This window comes from Onychomys torridus, chromosome 1 (assembly GCF_903995425.1).
Source record: "Onychomys torridus chromosome 1, mOncTor1.1, whole genome shotgun sequence".
Taxonomy (NCBI): domain Eukaryota; kingdom Metazoa; phylum Chordata; class Mammalia; order Rodentia; family Cricetidae; genus Onychomys; species Onychomys torridus.
In genome coordinates, this window is record NC_050443.1 from 120,834,703 (window position 1) to 120,851,951 (window position 17,249).

The following is a 17,249-nucleotide window of genomic DNA, read 5'->3' on the forward strand; positions in this document are numbered from 1 at the left end:
CACCTTAAGTAGCCAGGGGCTCAGGTGAGCCAACCAAAGTTGTGAGCTGCAGTTACAGGGGTTTGGCAAAGCTGCCTACCAACGGGAGTCCACCACACCGTGAGCAAGTGGACTCAGCTGTGGCCTCTGAGGCACCCATGACTCCTGAGATATTTGCAAAGCAGAGGGCTGTTATGAAAAGGGCCACTTCTCCACAGAGTCCTGGTTCTGTCCACAGCCAGTGGGACCCCGACTCTGTACCCACTTAGAGTCCCCAAAGGCTTTGTATCACCTAGGACTAGCTGGTGGCCTGTGGGGGCTAATGTTCCCCAGGGTGGGCAGTGAGCATGGCCTGAGGGCTCCAGCTGTGCCCAGCACATGTCACCGGGGGGCCCATGGGCTCTCAGCACAGGCCGGCGGCTGGGAGCAGCTGGCCACAGGCAGGACCTGAACAAAGGGCGCTTTGAGCAGCTTGCATGCCGGCACCAAGCCTCCGGCCAGCTGCCCCTCCCGAGAATGCAAGGCTGGCCCTCTCTATGGCTTATTGGGGCCCATGTAGAGTCACAACAGCTGGCCCCAAAGTCTGCTGGCGGGCTTTGTGCTGAGACGGCACTGTCCTCCCACAGGAAGCCCCCCGGCTCAGGAAATGGCCATTTTACAGGTTTCCTAGCTATGAGAGGATGGTAGGAGCCTAGCCATAGCTTCCCACAGCACCCCTGTGCTGATTGGTGGCCCAAGAGGGGCCTTAGAGGTATCTAATACCCTTTCCCCTGTCCAGGGTCTGGAGGGCCTCAGGGAAACCGGCTGGGCCTTTGGCCCCATGACCTGGCTTTGCCGGCCGGCCCTCTTGCAGGGCCCCTACCCATATGGGCCAACACTTCATCTGCAGTAGTTAATCTTCCAGTCGGCTTTCAAATTATTCTTTCATTAAAAAGGTAATAAAACAGTAATATCAGAGACACCAAGTACTCATGGTAAACATCTTTGAGCTCCCTTGATTGTTAGGCAAAAAGAAAAAAGGGGGGGCAGTGTCTATCATCTGAGGGTCCGAGGCAGCTGAGCTGAGTCAGTCTGCCCTGCCTTGGCTTTGCTGTGGCTCATAGGTGAGTGATTGTGGTAAGCTGGACTCCCACCCTCCCAGAAATGGGATTCATCAGCTGACCAAATGAAACAATCGATAAGATGCCTGCAACCTCCAGTGGTCGGCCTGGGAGGCTGTGAACCTTGTGGCGGCCTTTGCCTGTTCACTCCAGCTTGACCCAGATGAGGCACCTCCTTTACTTTAATGGCGGTCCTGCAGGCTCTCATGTGGCAGCTTGCTGCTTTGTTGTGGTCACCCCTGAGCACCTGATGCATAGGTATAGGGAGCGGTGGTGTTGTGACGTGTGTTTTCAGGCCTGTCAGAATTCTGTCATGCTGAGCTTTTGTCTTCCACAGCTCTTGCAGCTCACATGGGTCCAGTTTTGGGGACTAGTGTCCATCTGTCAAAGAAGAAAACTTCGTTCCCACCGTGAAGTTTTCAGAGGCAATGTGTCTGTGCCCGGGTGTCCCTGTCAGCATCCAGAGCCCAAGGGTGCCACCGAGCCCATGAATCAACCTGTTCCATCACTGCAGTAGTGAGATGAAATCAGAGAGAACCTAAATCCTTGGTTGCTCCCTGCCTTTGCCCCACCGCTGTCTCCCTTATCTTCACAGTGGTAGCCAGGGCAAGGGTCCATTTGCAGGCAGTAGATCCTGTGAGCCTCATTACTCCATGCCCTCTTCTCCTGTCTCTTGTCTTATTACATTTATTTCCTTATTTTGCATGTACATGTGTGCATGCATGTATCTAAGCATGCATGTAGTGGTCAGACAACTTGCAGGAATCAGTTTTGTCCTTCCATCCTGTGGGTCTGGTCTGGGAACGACACTGGAGTTAACAGGCTCAATGGCATCAAGGGCCTTGATTTTTTTTTTTTTTTCTTTTCTTTTTTTCTGGAGCTGAGGACAGAACCCAGGGCCTTGCGCTTGCTAGGCAAGCGCTCTACCTCTGAGCTAAATCCTCAACCTCCCCCCGCGCCGAGACAGGGTTTCTCTGTGTAGTTTTGGTGCCTGTCCTGGATCTCGCTCTGTAGACCAGGCTGGCATTGGACTCACAGAGATCTGCCTGGCTCTGCCTCCCAGTGCTGGGATTAAAGGCGTGTGCCACCACCGCCTACCAAGAAGGGTCTTTATTTCCTGAGCTGTTTTGCCACTGCTCCCTTTCTAAAATATGCATGATGGAAGGTATCTCATCTCGGCCATGTCCAAGTGTTCAGCTTAGTGGTATGAAGCTCATTCACAGTGTTGTGCAGCCATCCCCACTATCTACCTTGAGAACCTTCCATCTTCACAGATGTACTCTGGCCTTGTGAAACACCGACTCCTCAGGTCCAGCCACCTCATCCTGCTTTGTGGCCCTTTGGCTTCGGCAGCTCAAGGGCCTGTGGTTGTACGAGAAGCGGGATCTTTCAGGATTTAAGTCTTAGCAGAAGGCCCCCAAGATCCGTCCATGTCGTGTTGTGTTGGAGCACACTTCCTTCTGAAGGAATATTGAGTGCTCTCCTGTGTCTGGAGCCTGTTTTCTCCATCCCCACAGTAGACATTGCCTTTGGCTGTTGTGTACCTTGCCAGAGTAAACACAGTGGACAGACAGCTCCTCAAACTCCTGCCTGTCTTTTGGGTGTAGCCCCCAAAGTAGAGTTGTTGAGCTCTAGGACAGATCTGTTTTTAAAAGGACTTCCTGTTTTTATGGATGCATTTCTGTGTGATGCGGGGGATTGAACCCAGAGCCTCATGCATGCCGAGCAAGTGATCTAACAACTATACTCTACCTCTTCAGCCCAGCAATTGCATTGTTTTTTTCTGGGCTATTCTTTCTTTCTTTTTTCTTTTTAAGATAGAGCCTTGTTTAGAGTAGAACTGAGTGGGTGGTAACTCCATGCTTCATGACTTGGGAACCAATGACCCATGCTGCCAGCACCTGGGGTCTTGTGTCTCCTTCAGGCAGCAATGGGCAATAGCCCCGCCTCCCCCTCCTCTTCCTCTGTTGTCAGTACCTGTGTTTTGCTAATAGCCATCCTGATAGGCTGGGGGGACACAGCGTATATGATTTGTATTCCCATAGTCAGTGACAGAATGTCTACAGCTGTGGATGTTCTTTCTCATTTGTATGACTTCTCCAAATAACTACCTATTCTGGTCCTTCTCGAACACCTCAAGGGTCTAGAGGAGATTAAGCACTACTATGTTAGAGTTGGGGTCCCTGTATCTCCTCAGGGCTCTTCATACCACATCCAGCCCAGACTCACCTGCATAATCTTTAGCTCTCCTGCTGTGCACAGATGACCCCCAGGATAGGGGTATTGGGAACTCATCTTCTATTCTTTTTTATTGTTGTTGTTGTTTGGTTTTTTTTTGTTTTTCAAGACAGGGTTTCTCTTTGTAGTTTTGGTTCCTGTCCTAGATCTCACTGTATAGACCAAGATGACCTTGAACTCACAGAGATCCACCTGGCTCTGCCTCCCCAGTGCTGGGATCAAAGGTGTGCGTCACCACTTCACGGCTCATCTTCTAGTCTTACTCTGGATACTTCCTGTCACAGACCAGGTAACTGGCTGGTAACTGGCTCTTAGGTTTCTAGGTCACTCTCCATCTTAGGCCATTTTCTGTTACACCTTGGTTTCTGTCTCTGATCCGACAAGACCCTGACTTATATACACTATACATTCCCCAAACCTCATCTTACCTCATGTGTCAGTAGTAATTCTTCTGAGAGGCAAATAGCCTCACTTACCAGAGTGTGCTCCCAAACCTGAGACCCATGCTTCATTCTATCCATCAGATCCTCTGCCTTGGGCCTGAGTCTGTCTATTCCTACCAAGGATCCTTGGGCAGGTAGCCTCCTATTCTTATGGGCTTTCTTTCCTATCTGTAGAAAGAGGCATGGTGGCCATGGCTTGGTGAATCCAGGAAAAGCTGCAGGCTCTATGCTTGCTCATTGTCCCTGACACAGGAGTCTCAGTCATGAAGCTATCTGCAGCCAGCATTCAGTCTAGCTCTAGTCCAAGGGACAGTGATCAGGGTGGGAGGGCCACTGCCTTTTGTCTCAGACCAAGCTTGCCCACCCAAGGACAGCCTTTTCTTTTATATCTTTGGGACAGAGCTCAGGCCACACTCCATCAATGTCCCTTGGCCTTGAGTCCTTGGTTCTGGCAGCATGTGGATTCCCCTGAGAGGCCCTTTAGGGAGTTAGACAGTGCTGGGTACCTTGAGCTGGTACTTTTATTGATGGGGGAGCATAATGGCTTCTTAGTTGGCTCTTTCAAGGCTCAGGGGTACTGGGATGGCCTAAGCAGGGCAGGAGGTTGGAAAGTGTGGCTGGGAGAGTGCATCCCACATACCAAGCCTCTGAAGACATGGGGAACCCAGAGGATGTGATGTGCCTGGGGTCTAGGAAGGACCTTGGGGTGCATTGAGACATGAGATCCTTCAGGTAGTAGCCTATAGCCTTTGACATCAAGTGGAGAGTGGGAGTGAACATAGAGCAGTAGCAAGTATTTATGTGTTCTGTAGAGATGTTCGAGGCCTCTCATTCAACATTGAGACTGTCCTTGAATTACTTATATAGGACAAGTGAGGCTCAGGCCTGGCCCCCATGGCAGGGGATGACCATGCTGGGAGAATAGCTGACATCAATAGTGTGGTCTGCTCTAAGAGGCTAAGCTGGCCTCCCCTAACCCTGCTGGGGACTAGGGTGTTGTTGCCTGAATCGAACTGGTCCACAGTGTGTCTCCTGCACACTCACACTCTTGCCAGGTGCCAACCCCTTCCTGGAGTCCCTGTGTGACCTTTGCTCCAACGGCCATCCCTCCTAGCTCCAGCACACATGCAAAGCTGATGGTGATGGAGACTATTTTATCTCCATCCAAACACTGGATCTGGCTGTGTCCCACCTAAGATGGAGCTGTTTTCCCCGGCCCCTTTCTTACCAGGTACCGAGCCCTACTGATTAACTCAGCCCTGCCTGACCCGAACATAACTAGCCAGACATTTTCAGGGGATGATGGGGCCCAAGCCCTCTGAAGCCAGGCTTCACACTGTGTCCACATGCTGAATAGGATTTGGAGATTTGTGTAAGGGGGTCCTGCCGTTTCACTTGGCCAATCCCAAAATGGGTTTTCCTCCAAGTATTAGGTCAGGGGGCACCTGTAGTCAACAGAAGCCATTGCTAAGGAGGTATTTGAGTAATGACAAACATCTAAATGAGAAAAGCCCACTAGCTGGCCAGCCAGCGGGGTGATGGATGGCCTATGGAGTTGGGACAGAGGCCTGCTGCCTGGGCTAGTACTGTAACTATCTACTGGGGCCGCTCATAGTCTGTCATGCTCTCTCCCATGAAGTCACATTCGGGGGAGGGGGGGCCTGGGAATGTGCTTTTCACATTGGTCAAAGATATACACAGTACTTTGAGCAACAATCCTACAGGCCCAAGTCTCAAGAAACAAAGATGAATCAACATCCTTACAACCTAGCTGTTCACAGATTTGTTCATGCATGCATGCATGCATGTATTCATTCATTCCACAGACTAATATTAAGCACTGACTGGAGTGAACGAGACCATGGCTCCTCCCTGGTATGCTTAGCCAAACAGAGCCATTATTGCCTGCACCCTCTTGCTCTCCCACGCTTAGCCACCACTCATACCCCCATCCTCAATGAGGCCACTTCATGGGCCAAATGCTTTTCTTACAAGGAAGAAGTGACTCTCTCCCAAGCTCACGCCTACCATCAAGTCATTGCTCTTGCCCGAAACACAAGTCAGGTGGTATGTTATTTTGTCTTAAGAGCATTTGTGTATGGTGGGCAGTATTCAGCCCCACTCAAGGTGGACTCTCTGGCAGGGGACTGGTGGGGGCAGGGGAAGCCAGTGTTACCCGTCAAAGAGGAAGTCCCCTCCAGGGCCAGGCTCCTGAGGGAGGTGGGCAGGGAGCCAGCTGGAAGTAGGCCTGAATAGCACAATGCTTTGTGGCTTCGCGGGTTTGTGGCTTTGCACAGTCCCCTAACATATGTGGGAGTGGTTTCACCTCCTCACCCCAGGCCTTCCCCAAGGGCCTCTTACCAGTGAAGGCTGGCTGGGAGCTAGAGCACAGGTTTGGGACAAGGCTCAAGACCTGGAGGGCCAGAGTGGGCTGTAATTCACACAAAATACATATTTACATCAACTCCTCCAATCACCCACTTGCAATGGGCCACTCACATTTCCATTCCATAGCAGGACGAGGGCCAGACCTGAGCTACCCAGGGATGGAGCAAGCAGGAAGGGGATTCTCACTTAGGATAGTCATTCCCTGTGACAGGAGCTGGGGAAGAACCCAGACTGGCAACAGAGTATGGGTACCCTAGATCAGGGCTCCTGCTGTCGCTAGTCCATGGCAAACCCTCTAGACACTGTGCATGTGCAGGCCTTTGGGTGTTTCATCAAAGAGGCAGATAGTGGAGGATGGAAAAGTGGGGGCTATGTGCCAATCAAAAGCGAGGCCTACTAGCCTCATCTTGCCCTCTGTCATGGTCATCATCAGGTCTCCAGTGACCATTCCTTTATTTTGTGTCAAGCCTGTGTGGTCAGGAAGCAGTACAGTAGCTATCACCAGTGCTCTGACAGACTGGGCAGGCTCAAAACTGCTGCTGGGTGAATTCTAAATCATAGAAACCGAGTCAAGTGACAGGAGACTATCTAGCTGTTGATTTTACTAAGCACTGATGGCTTTATTTTGTTTTTGAACTTGGTTCTCATACCATTCACTTGCACTTGTCTGCTGTCTATTTACTTTTCTATTCACCTACTCAACCAACCATCCATCTACCCACTTATTCATCCACCCATCCACCCACCTACCTACTCACTCGTCCATTCATCTACTCATCCATCTGCTCTTCCATTCATCCATCTATCAACCCACTCATGTATCTATCTGTCTATCCACTCAACCATCTACTCATGTATCCACTCACCTTTCTGTCCATCTGTCCATCTACCACTGTAACCTGGATTGTAGCCTGGGTCCCTCTACCTTGTAAACCCCTCCCTTTCAGAGCAGTCTGACTTCAGAGCATATGTGGATACATTGGGAGAGGCCTGGTCTATGTGAAGTGACCAAGGGGAGCTGATGCTGCCTGTGCTCTTTGTTTTATTCTAATCTCTCTGGATGGGTTGGGAGGGTCCTTGCACCCGGACCTCAGTAAAGGCCACAGATGGTGGATGCAATGTCTCCAGCATAAGGCAGAGCTATGAAGTGAAAGGGGGACAGTCCTCCAAAGACACATGTCTTTGAACCCTCACTTTCAGTGCAGGGCTTAAGCTCAGTAGATTCCATGAAGCTGAACAACACAGATGTTAACATTGTGTTGTCACACTCAGTCATTATACCCCAACCCTGGTGTAAAGTGTTCCCTAGAGAGTAGTAGCTGACCAGTGTCCACTATCAGGGTCCCTGGGCTTAGTGTGTTGACCTTCCCAGGCTGGTTCTACTCACAGGCACTACCTGTTACTACAGATGAATGCCTAAGCCTGCTAATCTTGGGTATCCCTCAGCAGAGGTTCCTGAAATGGTAGCCTGGCATAGGTAGTCCAGCCTGAGTGGTGGTAGCCTCTGATACAAGCTTATTGCCATCTTCCTCAGGAGATCGTCCTGGTGGTGTTCTTTGGGACAGAGTATGTGGTCCGCCTCTGGTCTGCAGGCTGCCGTAGCAAGTATGTGGGCATCTGGGGCCGGCTGCGCTTTGCCCGGAAGCCCATTTCCATCATTGGTGAGTCCCACCTACCCATCCTGCTGACACCCCATCCCACACTCCTGCATCCAGAAGGACATCCCCCATTACAGTCACCCCCAGAGAGACCCCATGGACTGAGACCCCCCCATTATTCTTCCTGCACAAGACAGGCCCTAAGGCCAACAGGAAGTATGCCCAACTCCCCCAGCACTGGAGCCACAGCTTCATGTGACTCTCCTTGCTCAGTGTGGCTTGACAGGCTTTAGGCTCTGTCTACTCCAGGTTGGGTAAAGACACAGGCATGTGTCCCCATCAAGATTGTTCCTGTGCTCATCTTGCTTGAGTGTCACATCACCCGGGGGTGGGTGGGGACACAACCTCCCCAGATTTCTGGATGCCAGAAGTAATGACCAGCTGCCCCTCCCACAGACCTCATCGTGGTTGTAGCCTCTATGGTTGTTCTCTGTGTGGGTTCCAAAGGACAAGTGTTCGCCACATCGGCTATCAGGTATGTTGGCTCTTCCATTTTTCCCTGTGAGACAGGACCTACCACAAAGCTCCCTCCTCTTAAGCAGGAGCCTCTCCCTCCCTGGCTCTTTCATGGTGAGTGGGGAAGGGGCAGGCTGGCCATAGTTTGTAATATTGAAACAGTAGGAAACCCTGGGTTCAAGGCCTGACCATAGCACTTCCTAGCTCCTAGGACTTAGGTGATAACCTGATTGTGTACTTGCAATATGAGTGACCCTGGGCCTCCCCAAGACAGCCATCTGGAAGGATTCACAGGTACCTGTAGGAAGCAAGATGGCCCCAATACAGAGTGACATATGTATGTCTCCTCTACCCATTGGAAGCTTGACAGGGACAGGAACGTAGGGAGCTTGTGACCACCATGGCCCTCTCAGCCCCTTTCTCCCTGCTTCTTAGGGGTATCCGCTTCCTTCAGATCCTGCGGATGCTGCATGTTGATCGCCAGGGGGGTACCTGGAGGCTTCTGGGCTCTGTAGTCTTCATTCACCGTCAGGTGAGTGAGCCTGGTGTGGGCAGGACAGAAGCTGGCCACCCTACATCAGGAGGGCTGGAGACTCACAAGGTCAGGATACAGGGTTGGTGGTATCTTAGCACCTGGACCCCAGCTGAGTGACCCAGAGCTAAGCAGGTACAAGGCATGAGGGTCTGAGGACAGGGTCCAGCATCCCAGATCCTTCCCAGCCTGAACCTACTCCATATCCATGATGACAGCATACTTGGCCTGCCAATGATGCAGAGCTGATGCCAGCTCCCTCAGGCTTGGGACAAAAGACCACTGGGTTCTGTAGAAAACGTTAAATGAAGAACAGATTTAGGAAGCTTGGAAATCAAGGATGGTGCAGTGGTGAGAGTCTCAGATACCTTCTGGAGGGAACTCTTTCTCAGAGAGGCTTCTGGGGAATACCTGACTCTTAAGAACTGTCCTATCACAAGAACAGAGGAAGATGTGTGGACCCCAGTGGCTGGTTCAGTGTGAGAGCTGAGACTGCATTACTGCTAAGTGGCATTATCTACCTCTTTCAAAAGCTATGAAAACTGGGTTATTCTGAAAGGTGACTTCTGCATGTATAGCATGCTACAGCCAACATAGTATAATCTAGCAAATGCTGGAACTTTCTACCAAGACATTTCTCTCACCACACCTATGGGGCTCTGGACCACAGTGTATGTGAGCATGGCTGATGTGTTGTCTGTCCCCAGGAGCTGATCACCACCTTGTACATTGGCTTTCTGGGCCTTATCTTCTCCTCCTACTTTGTCTACCTGGCTGAGAAAGACGCAGTGAACGAGTCTGGCCGCATCGAGTTTGGCAGCTATGCGGATGCTCTGTGGTGGGGGGTGGTAAGTTGGAAGCTTTTGCTGGGGTGTCTCAGGTAGGGGACACATGGACCTGGGCGGCAGGGGTAGAGCACTGGGCTCTACTTGCTTAGTTTTTGCTTTTGTTTTTGTTTTTGCTTCCTCCACTGAGGCTACTAACTCCAACACTGCAAACTTTTCAACCACAAATTTGCACTTGAAGCCTACAGTATGGGTTCCTGTGTACCAACCACAATGTGTTTTCCCTGGTCCCTGCCTTAAAATGTGAACATGGTTATCCTTCAACTTCTGGTCTGGAAAGGAAGGCTGATGGGACAAGGGAGTACAGAGTGGTGCTTGGTACCTCAACCATGGGGTGACCTTTACCCTGGAGGGGTCTTGGGCTCAGAGAGCAGGGAGGGGTCAAATGCATACTTTGCATGTCTTTGGTGTCTGTGATGACCCAGTGAGTACACCTGTGCCAAGGATCAAGACATGAGATGACATAATGCCATCAAGGTCCTTAGGGGCTGGGAGGAAGAAGCAGGGGTTTCTGTGGATGTGAGGTCTGCATAATCCTTCATTGCCCCAGGCAGCAATACTGTGAGTGCTAGCCAGGCCTTAAGGTTATGAAGCTGGTCATGGGCTTCCTGGGTTAGGGTGACTCCAAACCTGCTGAGTTGCCAGTCTATGTGGAGGCTAGTGTGTGACAGATGATCTCTCATGCTAGGACTGAATGTCCCAAGGTGTGGTGGTGTCGTGTGTAGGTGTGTGTGTGTGTGTGTGTGTGTGTGTGTGTGTGTGTGTGAGAGAGAGAGAGAGAGAGAGAGAGAGAGAGAGAGAGAGAGAGAGAGTGAGAGTTGGGAGTAGAAGAATATGACTCCCCAGGAGTCAGCTGGAAGGCAAGGGAGAAGTTCCAGTGAGGATGGTGATGAAGAAATCCAGGTTACACTCTTAGAGCACTTGGAACCCCTGCTCATGGCCAAAAAGCCTGTGGCTAAGGCAATTTAGGGGGCTTTCTCACCATCAGTGTCCTCCAGAAGTTGATGGCTGTCACATGGCCTTCAGGTCCTCCTCTGAAAGCAGGCTTTGTTCAGGCATTGAATGTTGAGGACCCCTGCACTCCAGGGAACACAAATACCTAACAGGAACACACAGTTCAGAGCAGTTGTGGGCTACCCCCGGCTTTATCTCACCACCACCACCACCCCACAGCTGTGAGGCAATAGGCTGTCTAGATGTTATACAGAGAGGCACCATCATTCCTGGAGGAGCTGCCAGGGCTGGTACCCCTGGGTGGGCATGAGGGCACCAGAGCCAAGCCCATCCCATCCAACATTCTCAGTCTGTCATCCTTGGAACTCACTAGGCTCGTGAGAAGGTTGGTTGGATTGTGGCAGTCTACAGAAATGGACAGTACAGGCTCTGGGAACCTGGTGCAGGGCAAGCAGCCACAGATGGTGGTGATGGCCTTGTTGGGCCCTGGTTTAAGTTTTTGTTCCCAAATACCCCAACCAGGAATGAACAGTTTTGAGGTTTGCTCATTCTCAGAGCCTCTAGATTAAGGTGGGGCAAATGCATGTTCCCACAATTCCTGAGTGTCCCCAGGAAGCAGGGCACACAGCAGAAACTCTTGACATTGGCTGAGTTGGCCTGTTTTCTGGATGTTCCCAGCATTCTAAACAACTTAGGGAAGGTAAGGACATGCACATGCTGACAAGCTCCCAGGTTGGGACAGGCCTCTGTCTATCCTTCAGGGGCCAATGTCCCCCAGATACTCTGGTCTGACAGAAATAAGCAGGCTGGGTAGGAGAGCTCAATGCTCTGGTTAGGAAGGGGGACACATCCCAGGGACATAGCTGGGCCTGCATGGGGCTGGGGAATGGAAGGCTACTCTAAGCCAGAATTCTCTGGTGGGAGATGGGCAATGCTGGCTGAGCAGGAAGTGAGTGGGTGACTTCCCGCAGTGTGGCTGATAAGTGGTGCCTAACCTTAGCAGTGCCCAGCCTTGGTGCTACCCTGCCTGCGTTCCCAGCCTCCTGGAGGAGCTGTTTCCCAGCCCCCTGGCCCCTGGCCCCCCAGTCCTCGGCAGAGAGGCGCCCCCACTCCCACACCTGTGCAAACATCCGCCTGCCGGCCGGGAACACGGCCCCTTTGTGCCCAGCTTGGCACCGGTGCTCCGGCGTACTCTGTCAGCTGCAGTCCGGGCCTCGGCCACAGCGCACCCTGGCCTGGCCATTGTTCCCACGAGGCCCTGTGCCCTTGGCTGCCTAGGGCCCCCCAGCACCCAGCTCAGGGGGCCAGCAGCCCCCATTCATTCAGCGGCTGTCTCTGCAGCTGTCTGGTGGGAGCAGCCCAAGGCTGTGTTCCTGGCACCTCTAGGGTAATCAGAACTTGAGTGCTGCAGGACAGGGGCAGCCGGGCTCAGAGTTCTGAAGCCTTGTGCCAATGAACAGTCATCTCCTTTGTCTTCCCTCATTCCACAAGGGGAGTATGGTCCCACCCTGCTCCTGGTCTTCTCATCTGTACAGTGTGTGTGTGTGTGTGTGTGTGTGTGTGTGTGTGTGTGTGTGTGTGTCTGTCTGTCTGTCTGTCTGTCTGTGTGTCGGGGGTGGGGTGGGGTGAGCACCCACAGGTGAGAGAATTTTCAGAAGGCCAGACCCCTCTACTATCCGCTGTGTCTGTCCCAGGCCAGGCCTCAAGCCCTGTCCCCTATCCTAAAGAGTGTTGTCTGGACCCTAAGAGCTGGACTACCTTCCCCTAAGACACACTGAAGTAGGACTGGGCATAGAGGCATGCCAGCATGGATTGGAACTTCTCTCATCTTATTAGCCTGCAGAGGCTGTGAGGAAGCTGAGGGTCCTCCGCTGGCCAGTGTTTGTTCACTGAGCAAGTGAACTAGATGAATGGAGCAGGAAAGCCTGTCCACTGCCACACTGCTGGTGGATTCAGTGTGTCCTGTTCTGCCGAGATCCCACAGCTTTGAAGACCAAAGTCTGAAACCGAGGCAGGGCAGGACTGTGCTCACTTGGAAGGCTCTGGAGGGAGGCCCTTTCATTATCAAGTCTGGTTTCTGGTGGTCTGAGCATCCTGTGCTGTTCCTTTGTGTTTTAGGCGGACACATATCACTGGATTAGGATCCACCCAGGGGACCCAGAAGAAGGCTGTAATTCTGAATAAGACCATAGTCTGTGTGTGTGAGGGGGCGGTGAGCCATGTGGGGGGACACAGTTAAATCCAGAATGTATCCAGGCAGTATTTTGTGGGGCTGCCTGTCTTCACAGACCATGGGCTCCAATAAGCTAGAAAACAAAGGTGCCTGCTCCATGGGACTGTGTCCCCTTCCTCTGGTTGGAACACCTACATGGGTGTGAGGTCCCAGACCCCTCCCCCCAAATGTAACGTCCAAGTGTGGCTGTGAAGCATTTGGGAAGCTCCTCAGACTTTTCCCTTACCTCTGGAACAGAATGCATTTGTTTGTATTAGGGTTTGAGCACAGGAAAAAGCCGTTTCTGCAAACACGGGCTCCTCTGTTTAGTGCCTGGGGGTCTCTGAAAACAGGCGGCTGCTGGGCTCTGTTTACCCCGAGTGGATAAATACAGAACTTAAGTGAACAGGCTGGAACCCCACCCTGTATTTCAGTCCCTTAAAAAACCCAGTCTGACAGCATTTCATTCCTCACCTGGAGGCTTTGGAAAGTTCCCACCTCCTAGGCTGGACTGCATCCTGCAGAGTCAAGCCCGAGGGGCTTTGGAGTGGGGAGGTCTCCTAGATGGTCCCCTGCAAGCTCTGTGGAACTATCTGCAGGAGTTGCGATTCTTCAGGAATATTCTTACTATTGAGAAATGAAGGCTAGAGCAGGGGCCAGGGCTTGTAGCACTCAGCCTTTTCCTCCCCTATGTCGGTTCTATGAGTATCATGCAGCAAAGGGCTGAGGGCCTGCCAGGGACCCTTGCCAGTGAGCTCTTCCCAAGGAGGGGTCTTTATAGGACGACTAGGAGCCTACAAAGCACGCCCATCTTGTGGTTGTTCAATAGCCAGTGCCTACAGATGTATTACATAGACTCAGAAGGTCTGATGATGGTGGTGCACAGGGGTTTAGTTCATGCCATTGAGGAGGTGCCTGCGTGAGGCTCAGGAATAGAGCTTCCCAGTTGCTCTTCCACCTGGAGGAAGCAGACAGTATCAGAAAGTAGTGTAACATGAGTTACAGGGGTAACACAGTATGAGGCTGATGTAGAGACCAAGCTGTACTCACCAGGCATCAGCTGTGTGATCCTGGATATGTCAACTAACCTCTTTGGATACATCTAATCCACGAGTATAAATAAGAGTTGAGTCAGTGAGCATGCGGGAAGCTGAGCTCCAGCAATGACTGTGATCGCAGATTCTGGACCAGACTGCCTCCAGACTCAAAAGGAGAGGCCTCAGAACCACTAGTTCTGGAAGCCTTCCCAGTCTTTTATGCCTTGATATGGGAGCTTGTTCAGGAGGATGAGGGGGACAATGAACCATAGGCTGCCCCGCAGGTTCTGTCACTGGGATAGCGATCTGTGAACTCAAGTGGGTATGGCTCTGTGGCCTACTGTTGGTTGGGTCCTAGAAAGGTCCCCCTTGTTCACTGGCCCAGGAGACTTGCAGATCTGGCTGTTGGGGACAGGTTCTAGACAGCTCTATAAAATGGCCCGTTCCTGAATTGCTGTCTCTGTGATTTCAGGAAAAACAACTTGACAGGGACAGGTCACCTGAGAGCTAGGACTCATGGACTGGACTGGGAGGGCTGTGGTGGCACAGGAGAAGGAAGAGGATCCTAGTAGTCAGGTACCCTCCAACAGGGGGTTGGCCAGCACTCAGGACCACTGCACTGGAGCCTTCCTCCCACTGCTCCTAGGAGCTGAGGGGCAGCTAAGACCTTAGGGAAAAGGCACAGGCATGGCCTCAGGTCTCTTTCCTGCCTAAGTCATTTCCTCCCCCACTCACCTATGTTTCTTCCCAGCTTGCCATCTAGACCATCACCCTTCCACCTTGATAGATGTTTTACTCCCTTCCTTTCTTCCTTTTCTTTTTTTTTGGGGGGGGGGGATAGGTTTCATATAGCTCAGGCTAGCCTCAAACAAACCATATATCCCAGAGACCTTGAACTCTTGATGGCTGCAGCCCAGGGTCTGCCTTTGTAAATAGCTCCTGACATGTGCTTGGCTCCCTAGAGAAGGCAGCTGTGGGCCAGCTCTCACATGTGGGGTACAGTCCCACTGGGAAGACACATCTAGCTAGGAGCTTCAGCTCACTTGGGCCCTCTCATTCAGCAGTCTGCTGGCAGCCATGCCCTCAGTCCCAGGAGTGGCTTGGCTTCCACTTACATAATCTGAGCTGTTTCAGGTGTGTGTGTGTGTGTGTGTGTGTGTGTGTGTGTGTGTATAAGAGAGACATGTGCCCTGGCTGTCAGTCATGGATGTGACCTTTAGACTTCTTTGTGAACTTAATGCAGTGTGGATGCACACCCTCATGGTGTCTCATTTCTGTCAGTGGTGCATGTTCCCACATATGTGTGTGTGTGTGTGTGTGTGTGTGTGTGAGTGAGTGTGAGTGTGAGCGGGTGTCCCTGTCTCCTTGTGAGGCACGTTTACAACTGTATGGCCACATATGTAGAACAGGGTGGTCCCTTTAAAGGGCCCAGCCACGAATGACTTGCTATGCCCTCTGTTTGTGTGGGTGTGGATTTGTTTAAGGATAATGACATTGTGGGGAAGATGTCATGCGGGCAGTTGTGGGAAACACCAGTATGCAGCCCTACAGCCTGGTGCAGCACTGAAGGGGTGGCCCACTGGTGGCCTGGGCCCAGCTGTGGCCTGCTCTGTTGTTTGCCATTCAGGGAAATTGACCTGTTGATTCATGACCTGTTAGCATACTGGCCAGAGTGACAGACTTGGCACTGTGGGGTTACTCCTGCTGTCCTTGTCCTCTGCCCCCCGGCTGAACTTGCTCAGAATGATTGCCTCCACTGTGAGCACCTATCCCCATATCCACTCACATGTGCCTGGTCACCTCTGATCCTCAGACCTCTCTTGCCTTCCCCTCCTCCTCAGCGGCCACTGGGGAACAGCAGTGGTCCAAAGTGCAGTATCTCTGGGAATGGAGTGGGTAGTGATGGCTAGGAGGGATCTTGAGGCTTCCTCTCTGGTCCTCACTTCAACTGGAGTCTATTAGGTGGTGGTCCCCAGGCCTCATCCTTGCTGACCCTGTTGGGCAGAGGTCACTTAGGGGTTCTTATGAAGGTCTTGGATGGCGTTTGTCACTTGGCCCCTGGGGTGACAGCTGAGGTGCCTTGAGTGAGCAGGCTATGAAGACCTTGAATGGGCAGGCTCTCACATCACACTGACCTGCCTTAGCTGCAGGGCAGACCTGGACAGCGTGCTGTGGCCCTAATGGCTGGGTGTGAGACCAAGGCAGCCTTCATGGTATGACCTAGCAGTTAGGCACAGCCAGGGTGGGCCCCAAGTCCCTCATCAGAGGGCTCAGGAGCAAACCTCAGATGACAGCAGGGGGTGGCCTAGGGGGGCAGCCCCTCACTCCTATTGTCCCACCACACACCCTGGACGCTGCTCTCCCACAGAGAAGAAGGCTAGTGCCTTGTCTTATTCTCTCTGAAAAGGAAAAATGAAACATCTGGATCCCTGGGCTGGTGGCAGGAAGCAACACTCAGCCCCATCCTGGGGCTTTGTGGACCGCTGGCCTCAGTGGGAGCTTCCGGCCTCCTGGGGGCCAGTGTACTGCAACTTCGGTGGCCAGGACAGGGCTCCTTGGGATGGGGCAGGAAGCCTGGCCCCTGTGGGTGGCCTCCGAGCTGTTTGCCTGTCCTGCACACCCCAAGCTCTCTTCAACCCCAGGGCTGTGCCATCTGTGGTAGTCAGAGTTGAGGGACTAAGGAGACAGAAACTTGAACCAATTTACCAGTGCTGTCCCTGGCACTTTCTCAGAACTGTGCCTCACTATTATGGTGGATAGGGTTTGAGGTTGGTCTCTCTTGTTATCAAGACATACTGGAGCTGGGCAGTGGTGGCACACACCTTTAATCCCAGCACTTGGGAGGCAGAGGCAGGCGGATCTCTGTGAGTTCGAGGCCAGCCTGGGCTACCAAGTGAGTTCCAGGAAAGGCGCAAAGCTACACAGAGAAACCCTGTCTCGAAAAAAAAAAAAAAAAAAAAAAGACACTGGGTTGGGGCTGGCGGGTATCCTTTCTGAGGCTCTCAGCCCACCAGCCACTGACTGCGATCCTTCTTCCTTGCAGGTCACAGTCACCACCATTGGCTATGGGGATAAGGTACCCCAGACGTGGGTCGGGAAGACCATTGCCTCCTGTTTCTCTGTCTTCGCCATATCCTTCTTCGCACTCCCAGCGGTGGGTGACCATCTGCACCTTCTCCCTTGTTTCCCATGAATCCTTGCCCCAACTCCTGGGCATCCCCTGAAGTAGAGTAAGAGGTAGCCTGTTGTGGTGCTTAACAGAAGCAGTAAGGTACAGGGGAGGGGAGCAGACAGGGCAGAACCTGTAGCACGGCCCTTCAGCTAGGAGTAACTCTAGCTCATGACCTTTCCAGAAACCACAGACCCATGTCTACACATGTGTACTATGTGAGACACACCCTGGTTAC

General features: G+C 52.3%; 1 protein-coding gene across 1 annotated transcript in view; it reads left to right on the forward strand.

The window, feature by feature from the left end:
• Positions 1–17,249, forward strand: part of Kcnq1 (potassium voltage-gated channel subfamily Q member 1) — a 310,859-nt gene that overhangs the window by 72,202 nt on the left and 221,408 nt on the right. The window contains exons 3-7 of the mRNA XM_036172121.1: positions 7,683–7,809; positions 8,203–8,281; positions 8,698–8,794; positions 9,502–9,642; positions 16,886–16,996. Coding sequence (XP_036028014.1) covers positions 7,683–7,809; positions 8,203–8,281; positions 8,698–8,794; positions 9,502–9,642; positions 16,886–16,996 — 555 coding nt within the window. The remainder of the gene's footprint in view (positions 1–7,682; positions 7,810–8,202; positions 8,282–8,697; positions 8,795–9,501; positions 9,643–16,885; positions 16,997–17,249) is intronic.